This window comes from Crocodylus siamensis, chromosome 10 (assembly GCF_052110815.1).
Source record: "Crocodylus siamensis isolate JL-2025a chromosome 10, ASM5211081v1, whole genome shotgun sequence".
NCBI classification, from domain to species: domain Eukaryota; kingdom Metazoa; phylum Chordata; order Crocodylia; family Crocodylidae; genus Crocodylus; species Crocodylus siamensis.
In genome coordinates this window covers 57,275,385-57,288,482 of record NC_143404.1, presented here as the reverse complement: position 1 = coordinate 57,288,482, position 13,098 = coordinate 57,275,385, and the positions used below count along the sequence as shown (strand labels likewise).

General features: G+C 45.7%; 1 protein-coding gene across 1 annotated transcript in view; it reads right to left on the bottom strand.

Moving 5' to 3' along the window:
- The window catches only part of ADA (adenosine deaminase), a 39,742-nt gene extending 30,670 nt beyond the window's left edge, over nt 1–9,072 (bottom strand). Inside the window, exon 1 of the mRNA XM_090020524.1 lies at nt 8,937–9,072. Within this exon, the coding sequence (XP_089876650.1) occupies nt 8,937–9,005 (69 nt within the window). The 5' untranslated portion in view covers nt 9,006–9,072. The remainder of the gene's footprint in view (nt 1–8,936) is intronic.
- Nucleotides 9,073–13,098: the final 4,026 nt, after the last annotated feature.

The following is a 13,098-nucleotide window of genomic DNA, read 5'->3' as shown; positions in this document are numbered from 1 at the left end:
AGAAGCCTGAGTAAGCAAAACATGCCCAGAACCAAGGTAAAACACAGATTCTTAGCCAAGGTGGGAGAGGTAAGAAACCTCTGCTTCCAAGCTCATTGCCCTGCCATGATGGGCCACAGCACGAGTCCTCTCTCCTCAGCAAAGAAGTGTATTTTGGACTAAGTTACAATGCAGACCCAACTCATTCCTGATCACAGAGCTTTAGGCTTTTGCCTGTTGCAGAATTTTTCACTGAAAGATGCTCTCTGTGTAACCTTCTTTCAGAAATGCATGTCACTGCCAAATATGCTGAGTCTCCCTTGACTAACTACATATTAAAAATCCCTGGAGTTGTGGTATGGGCTAGTGGCAAGATACATTTGTGCTGGCAGAGGACACTGGAAGGGATGACTGTGCTTTCTGCTTTAAACTTCACATCAGGTCAAAATCAGATTAAGATGCCTCACAGCTCCCTTTATGAATTAACTTTCAGGATTATTTGACAAACTCCATCCCTGGTATTTTATGAGAGTTGTATTTGGAGTGGCTTGGGAATTTTCCAACAAAAATTAAATGAGAGTAGCCCAAGTAAACTTTGGCTACTCTTGGAGGCTGACACTCTCTTCGCTTTCACACAAAATAAAAAGGAAGAAAAAAAAATCCAAAAAGCTCTCAGTTTGCCCCAACACAGGAAAAAGTATTTGAAATCTTGCAGGGGTTTAGGTTGTAGCTGTGTTGGTCTAAGGACATAGGCAGACAAGGTTCTTTGTGTGAATCCGCTATCTTTTATTAGACCAACTTAAATGAAGGGTTTTTGAACCCGAAAACTTGCTTAATAATTGTTTTCCAACTATTTAAGTTGATCTAATAAAAGATATCAGATTCACTCAAAGAACTTTGTCTGCCTCTGAAATCTTGAACACTTTTACAGGACAGGAAAATTTTTTTCCACCCTGCTGCTATTGTGACTTGCAAGAAACTCTTAAAGCTATCTTTGAAGAGGCAGATGACACGTGAATTATCTTCCCCCTGTGTATCAGACAACTTGGCTTCATACTTTGTTTGAACCATAGCTGAGAGTAAGCTAATTGATCTCCAGTTGGTTTGACCATCTCACTGAATACAATATTTAAACCTGGCTAAAGAGCAACGTCTAAAACCAAAGTAGGGGCAGTGCTGAAAGAGAGGTAATCTCTTAGAGTGCATATATCCAGTAAACTGATTCTCAATAAAGTTATTAGTAGGACTGGATGTGGGACGGGGGAGGCAGGGAGGTTTGGCTAGATTTTTCCCCCTCCAAGAGCAATAACCAAAACATTTAGCATAATTGATTACTGTTAGAAAAAAAAAAATGAAAAAAGTTCTAGAAAGGAAGCTACTGATACAAAAAACCTTGTGACAAAATAAAACACTCCACATTTGAAAATCTTTTTTTAATATGTTGGGGAAAAGCTCTGAACAAAGCAAAATATTTCACAGGTAGTAATAAAAGAAAAACATTCTGGGTTGTTGTTTTGCATGGCACCACCTCAGTCACGTTATAGATCAACTATATATCCATTTTGAGGGTCCAGTTTTCGTTTACACTTCCAGTTATGGAAAACTCCATGGAACTTAATTCCAATTTGTAAAACTATGTAATTCCATTGACCTCAGTGCTGTTACTCTTAATTTATACCAGCATCAAGTAACAGGCACTAGCAACCTTTTCACCTAGGAATTTGGAAATGTCAGTGCCTTTCGCTTACATCAGTCAATAATTAATTCGATCAAAATTCCAGAATCCAAACAATTCTGATTGGCATTAATACATTCCACCCTTTTTTATTAGTTCAGGTAGGTGTTAATGGATAATCCAGCCAACAGTTATTAAATAATTAAGACAGTTTTTATTTATCAGTGACTTTGCTCCAATGTGTTTATCAGTGCAGGAATATATGGCACTTTAGAAAATACCAGTATCAATATTGATGCAAACAATAGCTAGAAATGGCAGTTATTACCTACTGCAATTACTGAATTGCTCACTTGCTGAATAGCTCGATAAACCTGAAGTGGAAAATGTTAAGGTCAAACTTCAGCACAGGATAGAGGGATAACCTTTGCCAAAAGAAGCAGCTGCAACCAAAGGCACACTTATTCAGCCGTTGTTACCAAAGGTTATGCAAGATGATGTCTACCCATTGGCGCCAGAGTTGGCACAATCAACTTTGACTTTCAATGACAGGGACAGGCATGACTGGAGAAAACGTGCTTCTCTTGTTTCTTTCTGAATCAAAACCACATAATGATTCTCCAAGCTAGAAATGCCTGCAGAGGCAGACAGATGCATGGGTGAATTTATCACACACATTTCAGTGTGCACTACCTATATCTATAGATATAGACATATTTAGGTCAAAACCAATGGAAAAGCTGCACAGATAACTCAGATTAATTTTGTGAATTAGGTGCGACTCAGATTTCTGCGTCTCACCAAAAATATTCTGCAGTTCATAAAAAGTATTTAAAATCCAATGCTGTTGTCTTGCTCTACATCACTTTTCCCAGCATCTTTCTTCTTTATAGTGATTACTTAACACTTATATTGCACTTGATAGTTGTAAAGCTTGGTATGATTATGAAGGGCTCATTTATGCCATGATGGCCCAGCGCTGAGTAAATGTGACAGAGGCGTACCGTCACAGAGACAGCTTCAGAAGGCCCTGCAATGCTGACACCACACCTTCCCTTTAGTGTGTGCATTTGCGGAGAGACTCAGGGACACGCACAAAAACAGGAGTCCTTGTGTTTGAAGGACTACAGAGACTGTGCTTGTGAACACCTCTGCCTTTGGGAACTTGGAGGAGAGGGCAAACTGAGTCTAAATCTTCACTAAATTAATCCGAGTTATCTGTATTCAAGTTAACATTTCTCATTTAACTAAAATGTGCACAGCCACACCACAAAGCACTCGACTAGCAATGGAGCAGCCATTTCCCCACTGCATTACTAGGCCTCTTTGACCTCTGATAGCCAGCTAGCTTGACTTTTGTTGCTGTGTGGGCAGGGGCTGGGTTAGAGGCTATCTTGTTGAGTGCACGCTGCAGTGAAAATAAGCTCATTATTGACCCAGCCCTTTTAAATTAATATTCAAAATCCCAGTGTGAGGTAAAGCTTTGTAAACCCTATTTTCCAAGAGGGGACATGTAGGAGGCAGAGTGAAGTGTTTTGTCAAGAGTCTTTGGATTTAAAATGTGGTCTCCTGATGCTTTGGCACATGTTCAGTCCTCTAGACTGCGTCATTCCCTCTTATGTGTTTCAAGTAAACTGCCTAATGATCCATGACCCTAAAGCTCCACTCTGAGGCCAAAATCATGGTTTGAAAAGTCAATCAAACTTAGATGTGGCATGATAGCATCTTCCTCCAATTCTTATTTCCAGGAAAACAATTTATCCCTCTGCCAAAAGGCTTTCAGCCAGTTAAATTCTGGGAGGTCACCAAAATCTTTCTATGCTAGAAGACACATCCAGCTTGCTGATTCTTTGTCAACCAGTGCATTAAACGATCACTTTGTTCTGGGTGAGCAATTCTACTATTTAGGCCACCATATCTTGTTTTACTTTATGTATGGAAGCTCACCTAAAATGCTTTAAAATGAAGATAACTGTGAATTAATATGGAAATGGCACATTCATGGCATCCAGATTTAAGCACTAAGCTCTCCTAACCATTAAAAGGGCGACTGTCAGAGCTGGGAGTGGGTTGCTACTTACTCTAACCACGAGCTGCGCAGGTTATACCAGTGCCAACTTTACCTCACTCCAAGTGATGCCACTTATCTGACATGGAAGTCTCCACATACCTTGCAGAAAACTGTTTGCTCCTGTAAAGCATCAACATTAGAATTAAAAGATCTTTACAGTAAAGTTCAAGATCTTTACAGTACGGTTCAAGAAAACGCTGCAGCTGCTGCTACAAAAGGCTTAAGGTGGCTTACAAAAGAGAATGAAACGACATATATAAGGCACAAGAAACAAAGCAACTAAATACAGCAGAGTGTTAAACTACATAGCAATGCCTGCTAAATAGGCCTTATGAATGCCTGCCCAGATAGGAAGGTCTTACAGCATTTTCAGAACATGTCCAGGATGAGGCCCTGGCAGGCCGCAAGAAGAGGGAGCCCAGATTTCAGGAGCGACTACAGAGAATGCCCTCCTATGTTGTTTTGCCAAATGTATTCCCATCCTTCCTCCCGTTACTTTTTGCTGTGTATCTTATTTTGGCCCTGGCACACACACTGAACCTTGGAGGATTCAAAGCAACACCTGCCCCACATATAAAATGTATCCTGAATTTATTTTGGGTATGATGACCCAAGTGCAATGCTGCAAGGTCTGTTGGGACACAGTATGCATGTTCAAGAGTGCCTATCTGGTACTGCTGTTCTTCTGAATAGGCAGAGAAGCGAGTGTTGAGATTCCTGTTTAGAGGGTTTCTGCTCAGCTGATACAGGCACATGCAGTCAGCTACAAACTAGCTTTATCTATTTGAAGGGAACCCCTAAAACAAAGGCTCTTTCAGGGCACCAGAGCTCCAATTCAAAGGGTTGACAATAGGGCCAAAGTTTTGCTACAGAGACAGTGGGCTACAAATTTTATTTTTCTGTTATAGGGAAATCCGTGCTCCTGCCATGTACCTCTAGGGTATGTCTGCAGGGGTAGTCAGATCATGGCTCCCAGGAAGTTTAAATGTGGCTTCTGAAGGAAGAGAAGCAGTTGATTAAAAACATTGTTTTATTCTCTCTGTTCTTTCATTATTCTGTTTTTTATTCTCTTCAGTTCTTATTTATTCTAAAAGTCATTATGTGAGCTGGAGCACTGTGCACAGATCGCTGAGACTGGGGCACACACATCTCAAAAGCAGAGTCCTGTGGCTCACAGCTGTGTCAAGAGTTTTGTTTGAAGCTAGATGGTTAGGAAATTTGGCTACTCCTTGTCTATTCTGTGACTGCATTTGGCAGACAGACCTGAGCTAATTTAAATTAGCTAAATGAGGTAGTGCCAGCAATATATCCCCTGCAGCATGGAGCTCAGCACAGGTAAGACACCTCGGTATTTACCCAGCTTCTCAGACAGGTTTTGCAGCCCATGCTGTGATCCATGCCACTGCAGCCACTCAGTTGGCAGCATCGAGCTACCTAGTTTAAAAGCAGCCCAGGTATGTTTAAGCTACAGTCACTGCAGTGAAGACATATGCTCAATCACAGTTTCAGGACACTGCCATATATCCTGAAGCTTTGTTGCCAAAGGACAGGACCAATAGTGTCAAATGCTTGCAGGACACTCCAGTGGAAGATGGAGAGATTTGTCTTGATTAGGGACAGGAGATCATGCACTAAAGCAACTACAATTGGACCATGCCTTAGCCTGCAGATCAACAGCAAGGGATCTTGGATAATGGTAGCTCATGGACAGCAAAAGCATTTTCTTGTTTGCTCCACAATTTCTTTAGCACCAGTGTATTGCAGGGGTATCAAGCATTTGGCCTACAGAGGCCAAAGAGACCTGGAGAGGCCAGGAATTTGGGGGCAGGACCCACCACCAAATTCCAGGGTACAAAGCACCACTGAAGTCATATTTTAGTGCCATTGGGGTGACAAAAGGCTGTGGTAACTCCCACGATTTCCTGCTGCCACTTGTCCCACTAGCAAAGGCAGGTTTGGATCTAGCTCAGATGGAGCTCCACAGGCCAGATCCAGCATGGGAAACCAAATGTGACTGACACCCCAGGTCTATTACAAACTTTAACATGGCTTATTGTTCCTAGCAGACTCAGTGACTGTACTCTTCAAAAGTGCAGGAAGAACAGGGCTCAGTCACACACTGGCAGCATCTGGGAAAAAAAGAAAAAAAACAAACTCTGCAAGGTACAGTTTCAGTCCCTTTACAGAAAAGGAGCACTCACCTTCCAACTTCTAACATTTTGTCACTTTTACTGTCTTGGGCTGTTCCACTGGTTTGGTACAACAGTGACAGTGGGCAGCACTGACGATGGTTTTTGAACAAAGGAACTACAGTCACATTTTTGAGGCAATTTCACCTCTTGGTGGTCATTTCAAAGTTGTGGGTGTTTATTTTCTGTTTTAATTTCTGGCAAAGTTCAAGAAGCTGCCTGAAAAAGACAGCGTCTTGCATGCATCTTCCCTGACTGTCTCTCCTCTCCCATCTTCCTTTTCGTTAAGAAAAGCCACCCAGAGACTAAGGGTGCCTACAGACATTCAGGGCCCTGCTCTAACTCCTGGTGCTTTACATAAAGTGCCATGAATTAAAGCATCCTCCCACCCCAACCCAATGGACGTTGCGTGCTCTCACCACATATAGACCTTTCAGAACAAGGATTGAAGTGCTTCAAAGCTGGAGGCTGCTGTGTCTAACTTCCAGAGTGGAGGCCAGAATGGTGTGGGAGACTCAGTGCCTCAGAACAGGGCCCAACAGCTGGTATACTGAGCAGCAAGCTGCTTAAAGTCAGCATGCTTGCTGGGTAGCCCCCAGAGCTGACCAAATGGGAAAACACGCTTCAGGCACCTTGCTGAGGGCTGCAGGTAGGCACCTCTATCCGCTCAGGTTCCACAAAGCAGAACCCTCCCCTAAAGAAGGGTTTCTTTCAAATAAGTGAGTACAGCCACTGTTTCCTTTTTAAGTGCAGCTGAACAAAGAAATGCTATTGGTGTCATCATGGGTCCACCTTTTATATAGTAACATAATGGTTAAGCTGGCCCAGGAAGTGGGAGACCCAGGTTACAAACCTTCTTCTGCCAAAGGAGGGCAGAGGGGAGAGTTGAACCCATATCTCCTGCTCCTGGCAGAGTGTCCAAACAAGATTAGACTATTCTAGGAAAGACCGACACTCTCCATCCCTTCTGTGGGAGCTGCGTTCCTGTGCAGAAAGCATACAGTTCATTGGGCCAGAGAGTGATTGAGAGCACGAAAAAACATGACTGTACAGCCAGGGTGGCCAATGCACGGCATGTGGGCCACAAGAAGCGGCTGTGTGTGGCAAGTGAGCTCTGTTGCACACCAGGGCGCAAACTAGCAAGGACGTTTCTGAGGAGCAGGGATCAGAGGGGCATTCAGGGAGGGTTGGAGTTCAACTTTTGACAGCCACTCTTTTTGGCGAGCATGCCACTTCTATACAGGCTAGTGGCTGGGGTGCTCAGCAGAGACTAAAAGTTATGTGTTGCAGTACCTACACCAGGATAGTTTTTGCATTTACACCGAATGCTTGTTGGATAAAATACATAAAAGTCCAGGACGGAGGTGCCAGAACCTAGACAAGAGGCCTTCTGCAGGGATTCTTCCATGGAAGAAAAATTGACAGGTGAAGAATAGTACAATGAGATCCAAAGAGAAACATGCATTTCTTTCTTTACTTTCTCCTCCTTTATATGATGCCAAGAGTATAAACAGGCAAACATCTTTATTTTATAAATAACATAAGAACATGATCATGTTTCAGATGTACTGCAAGTAACTACCAGGGTAACATTTTACAGCTGTGGTCTGTAGATGCTTGTGGTAGAAACAATCTTATCCCTAGCAAAGAACTGAACTGAACATTTACAATTCTGACCGAAAAAGCCACCGCTGCCAGATCAGCACTGCATTTCCTCAAATCCTCCCTGGACACAAGGTCACCTGCACATGGCCACATCTCATCTCCTAGAGGTCTCTAACACCTGTAAAGTCAGAGCAGCAGATAATAAGCAGCAGAGGGTGTGCATGCGTGTCCATGTGTATCGTGACCCGTAGCTGTCATTAAACAAGATACTGCAAGCTCAGCTTAGAATACACGTTTGTTCCCGAACTGCTTAATGTCAGAGGTATACTGCATGTTACACAACAGATGCATTTATCTACTTTCAATAAAACCAAGCCACCTCTTTGCTCTATGTTCATCTAGCACAGAATACAAATTATTCTTCCAATGTGCTGTGAGCAGAGCTTTCCTGAATAGTCTTTGTTTTAAATGCTTGGTGTGGTGAGGAACGGGATGACTCAGGGAATTGCCCATGTACACAGCATTCCACCTATAGGTCAATGCTTTGATGCAATTCAAATTGATAATGACTGAAAGTTGTTATCTAATGGCTTTCTGGCAGTCTCCAAGCAGTAGGTATCCTCCCAACAATGCCACTAGTGTCCCACTAACACCGTCCATGGTTAACACCACCAGGGAAGACCCCATGCATCAGGCAGGCTGAGGGGAGAGGGCAGGAGTGGATCTGCGCTTGCATCCCACTTCCATTCCTGCTCCACCCAAAATGTAAAACCGACTGCCTGGCATTTCAAGTCGGGCAGCGCCTTCACGGCTCATTATCATCTGCCTGATCCTTTCCAAACGCCTCAGACCGCAGGTGCTAACGGCCGTCCCTCCTTTGTAATGTAACGTCTCCATGTCCCACCCGTCAAGCTGGCCTTACCTGCCGCAGCTTCTGCTCCCCGCTCCTGATAACGAAGCTGCTATTTCATAGCCCCGCAGGTGGTTCTGAACTTATTCCAATCAAGTTATATTTGTGTTCACTCAATAATCCAGCCCAAGCCCCTGGCAACCACTCAAGTTTCTAGTGTGCTTTTAACTGAGAAAAAATAGGTGTTGTTTAACAAGCGAGGCTGCACCTCGCCCCCTGCACGCCGCTTTCCAAATGTCTAGCTCCCCCGTCGGAGAGGGCTCTCGCAAGTCCGCCTGCAGCCCAGCACTCCCCGCCTGCTGCGGCCCGCAGGGGGAGCCCCTCGGCCGGCTCTGCCCCGGGGGCAGGCCGCAGCGCCCCCGCCCGGCTGGCGGGCCGGAGGAGCCTGCACCTGCCCCCGACGGCGCGGCCGGGCTGCAGCGGCACGAGCCCGGCTCCCTCCCGCCCGCCGGCCGGCCGAGGGACGGCTCCTGCCCGCGCTCCCGGCCGCCCCGTCCCGCCGCTCACCTTGGGCTGGCCGAAGACGGGCGGCTGCGGCTGCTGCTGGCGTTGCTGCCCCCCCGCGCACAGCTCCATGCCGCTCCCGCCGCCGCCGCCCGGCTGTCAGGACCTCGCGGCGCTGCCGGCCCCGCCCGCCGGCTCCTCACGCACTGAGCTCCCCCCCCCAGCCGGCCGTCACCTGCCAGCGCCGCCCTTCCCCGCTGGGGGCGTGAGCGCCGGCAGGCCGTGCCTGGCTCGGGCCCGGGCCCGGCGGTGCCCGCGCCCCTCCGTGCAGGAGGGTGTCTGCCCCGGGGCGCGAGGTGACTCAGGGTGCAGCCCTTGAGCCACAGGTATTTCCTGCAGGCCGGGATTGCTCTTCTTGCCTTTCCTCCACGCCCTCTGCTGTGACCCGAGGGCAAGGCGCTTTCCCTCCAGTGGGTCCTGCTCGGCTGAGGGTGCGGGAGCTTTGGGGTGGCTCCTTCAGCTTTGATGTCAGCATGTTTTCTCTTCAGCATGTCCCTCCCTGTAGCATCCCCCGGCCAGCGCCAGGGCCCAGGCCGGCCTGGCTGGAGCAGAGCCCCTGTTCTGGGAGCGGAGTCAGGAGTGCCTCCAGGCCAGCAGACTTGGTGCTTGAGGATCACCCATTCAGTGCCAGTAATGCTGGCTGCAGGCAGGATGCTGGCGTTTGTGCAGCCATCTTCCCATTTGATGCGGAGGATTTGCCCCTCCCCAGGCTCTTGGGGTGATGACAGTAGGTCACCCACATTTCACATCCACAGAGAAGAGTGGGGCTGACTGCACGGTAGACTTGGCTCAGCAGTGTCTTATTATTAACAATAAACTTAAGCCACCCAGGTGTACCCGGCTGGCACTCCGCAGACACATGGCATCCCATGCCCCTGTGGTAGCAGAGAGTCTCACTGAAGTCGGTGAGGGTCCATACACTGCGGATGTTTGCCCATGGGAACCAAGCAGCCAGGCTGGGGCTCTAATGCGGCTCATGCTGCTTGACCTGCGAGCCTGGTGTTCTGCTTTGTGTAGCGTTTAATATTTTATCCCATCATTATTCATATTGCAGGAGCACCTCCCTGCCCTGAGCAAGGTCAGAGCCCTATTGTTCTAATTGTGTGAGCACACAATAGGAGGCAGTCCCTGCTTCAAAGAGGGCGAACCATGCTCATGTAAACATGACTGTGTGGGGGCTTAGGCTAGCAGGTAAACTAGCCGTGCAGCCTATGTATATTAATGGGATTCAGCATTAAAATCCATCACAAGTTCTAGGCGAATCTCCCTGTGCTGCCACCTGACCCCACACTTACCTCTCATTTACAGAGAGCCTGTTTAACATTCAAGTTTGTTATCTCTCAGCATTGTTATCTCTCAGCAGCTAGACTGTGTTTACTCAGTTAGTGAATCCTGGTTTTGCAGGTCCTCCGCTTCCTATAAATCCAAACTGGTTGGCATATATTTGTTTTTGTCTTTTGGCTTGCAAGATCTTCTGGACAGAGACCTTATATTTATCAAAAGCTTTTGAGCTGCTGTACAAAAAAGAGCAATAATTCACTTACAAGGGGGATGTCTACACGAGATGCTAACTGTGCAGTAGCCTAATCATACTGTGCAGTAGTGGGTCACATCACAAACAGTGCTAATATTCTGCTGCACAGCATGATTAGGCTACTGTGCATTAATGTCAGTAAAAAGGCATGCATTGGCACTACTGTGCAGTAGCTATGGCTACTATGTATTTATTTAGTACTTTATTATACAAGTACTCAATTAAATGCACAGTAGCCACTGTGCATTAATGACTGTGTAGATGGGGCTAGTATGAACAAGTCTGGGGCATTTTCACAAACACAAAAGGACAGACACAGCACGCACCTCTGTGCAGGGTGGAAAAGTCTTCCTAGCTGGCATTACTGTTCCCTTCTGTCACACTTTCCTCATCAATAAATAGTTCTAGTGCCTTTGGGCCAAATTTCTAAAGGTAGTTAGGTGCCTCCAGTTGCAGGTGGATTGGCTTCTGAATGGATTTGAAAAGTGCTTTTGAAATTCCCACTAATTACCAATCTGCACTGTTAGGTGCCTGAATATTTTTTTAAATTCTGGGTCCTTATAAAAAGCACTAACCATTAAAGACTCTTCTCCTCTACAAAAAAAACCCCTCCTGAACTTCTGCTTTTTTTTTTCTGCTTAATCCTCTTTTTCTGTAACAGTGCAGCAGCAAAATGAATCATTAGTGACTCAGATTTCCCCCTCTTCATTTTTGGTATTCTCTCCCCTCACCCTGGGGAGAAACATTTTCTCCCTCTTCCCTCCCTCCCCCCTCATTTTCCTTGTAGGCTTCAGAGAGCCGTGCACCTGGTCAGAACAGATCCCTCTCCCTTCTATGGTGAAGCTTTGAAAGCTGCTCTCATCAGCTTTCCTCTTTGTATGGCTGCCCACTTAGAAAGCCAGAAAGCAGCCATCGGACAGCAAGTGCACCACCCTATTGAAACGTCATTGGGCTCCCAGTTCTGTCTGTGATGCCAGTAAAAATGTATTATTGCTTTTGGGAAAACTGCCATGTTACATAAGTAATTTCTGTAGTGTAGGATTAGCAGGATCAGACACGCAACTGGATGTAGCCCCTCAGAAGACTGGATTGATTTCCCTTTGTCAGCATGAGACAGTAGGATAATCTCTTCTAATTCTGCCTGCTTACTTTCACGAGCACACCTTTGGTGACACCTTCACTGACACTGATCACATATAAAAGACTTACCAAATGCTCAGAGAAATGTGCCTAGGTCATAGATTCATAGCTTGTAAGGCTGGAAGGGACCTTGGAAGATCACTGGGCCCGGCCCCCTGCACCAAGCAGGAAAGAGAACTGGGAGTCAGGTGCCCCCAGCAAGGAGACTATCTAGTCTCCTCTTGAAGATTTCCAGGGTAGGTTACTGCACCAGCTCTGGAGGAAGCTTATTCTATAATCAAATAGGATTCTTGGATCATTTCTTTTTTTCCCTTCACAATCCTTTAATCCTTATTTTGATTTATAGTTTCCAACACTATTGTCAGAGAAACATTATTGTTGCTTGGGCCTGAGTCCCATTTCTCACAATCTTTTTACTTTTCAAATTTGTGGCTTTCAGTACTCAATCAGTGTTGGATTGAGAGCCCTGGATGCTGCAGTGCACTCCTTACCTGCAAGACAAGCAGTGCACAGCTGTAGTGCTATAAGACGCCTCAAAATGCTCAGAGAAATGACTCAGCACTGAAATGGAAAACCCCTTTCTTGTCTCATCTCTGTCTACATGGCCCATTTGAGCCTAGGCTTCTCTTCCGGATCCACAGACAGGAGGACCCACAGTTTTCTTGGAGTCTCTTAGTGTTGGTGTCACTGACCTATCATCTGCACACATCTTTAGCTTTTTCAGTTGTGCCTTAAGGGGTCTCCCAAGTTCTGCTCCTTTTCAGCGTGATATAGTGTATGATTATTCACGATCTCACACTATTTCTGCCATGCAACTCTGGCCTCATTCAGTGCATAGACAGACCTGCTCTGGGGGACCCATGTCAACTATTACAAAAATTGGAATGTGGTTTTTGAGATTATATAGAGAACTGTAGGAACAGAAAGGAAAGAAAGTATTCTGGTTAAAAGAGTTAGATGCACCTCAAGAGAACTGCAGCATTTCTGTGTGCCGTTAAGCAAGTAATATAACCAACCTTTTTTTACAGGTTGTCATTGGGTGTATATTGTGTTCTGTGACCTGATTTGAGATCCTGGAAGTCCCAAGAAAGAACAGAAACTGTGCTTTGAACATATAAGGAACTATATAATTACTAAGTACTCTGAAAAGGCAGGTCCCAGTCATCTCAGATTAAACACCCACAATTAACAGATACTTTTGACCTTTATTCCTCTGTGCTTTAGAGCTTGAAAATGAGGATGCTACTACTTCAACCCTCAATCTTCTACTTGTGGGGTTGTGTGAAAATACACTAATTAATGCTTGTGCAGTGCTCAGACACCTTCAGAGAAGGGTGTCTGTAGTGGTCAGGAAATAAGGTCTGGTGCCACCCATTGAATAATGGGTTGGGGGAGGAAATTGAGCAGTTTCTCATTAAGAGAGCACTGTCTATCCTGTTCATGGAGCAAGGTGGGGGAAAAACAGTATGTGATCATGTAAGTACTGTATCA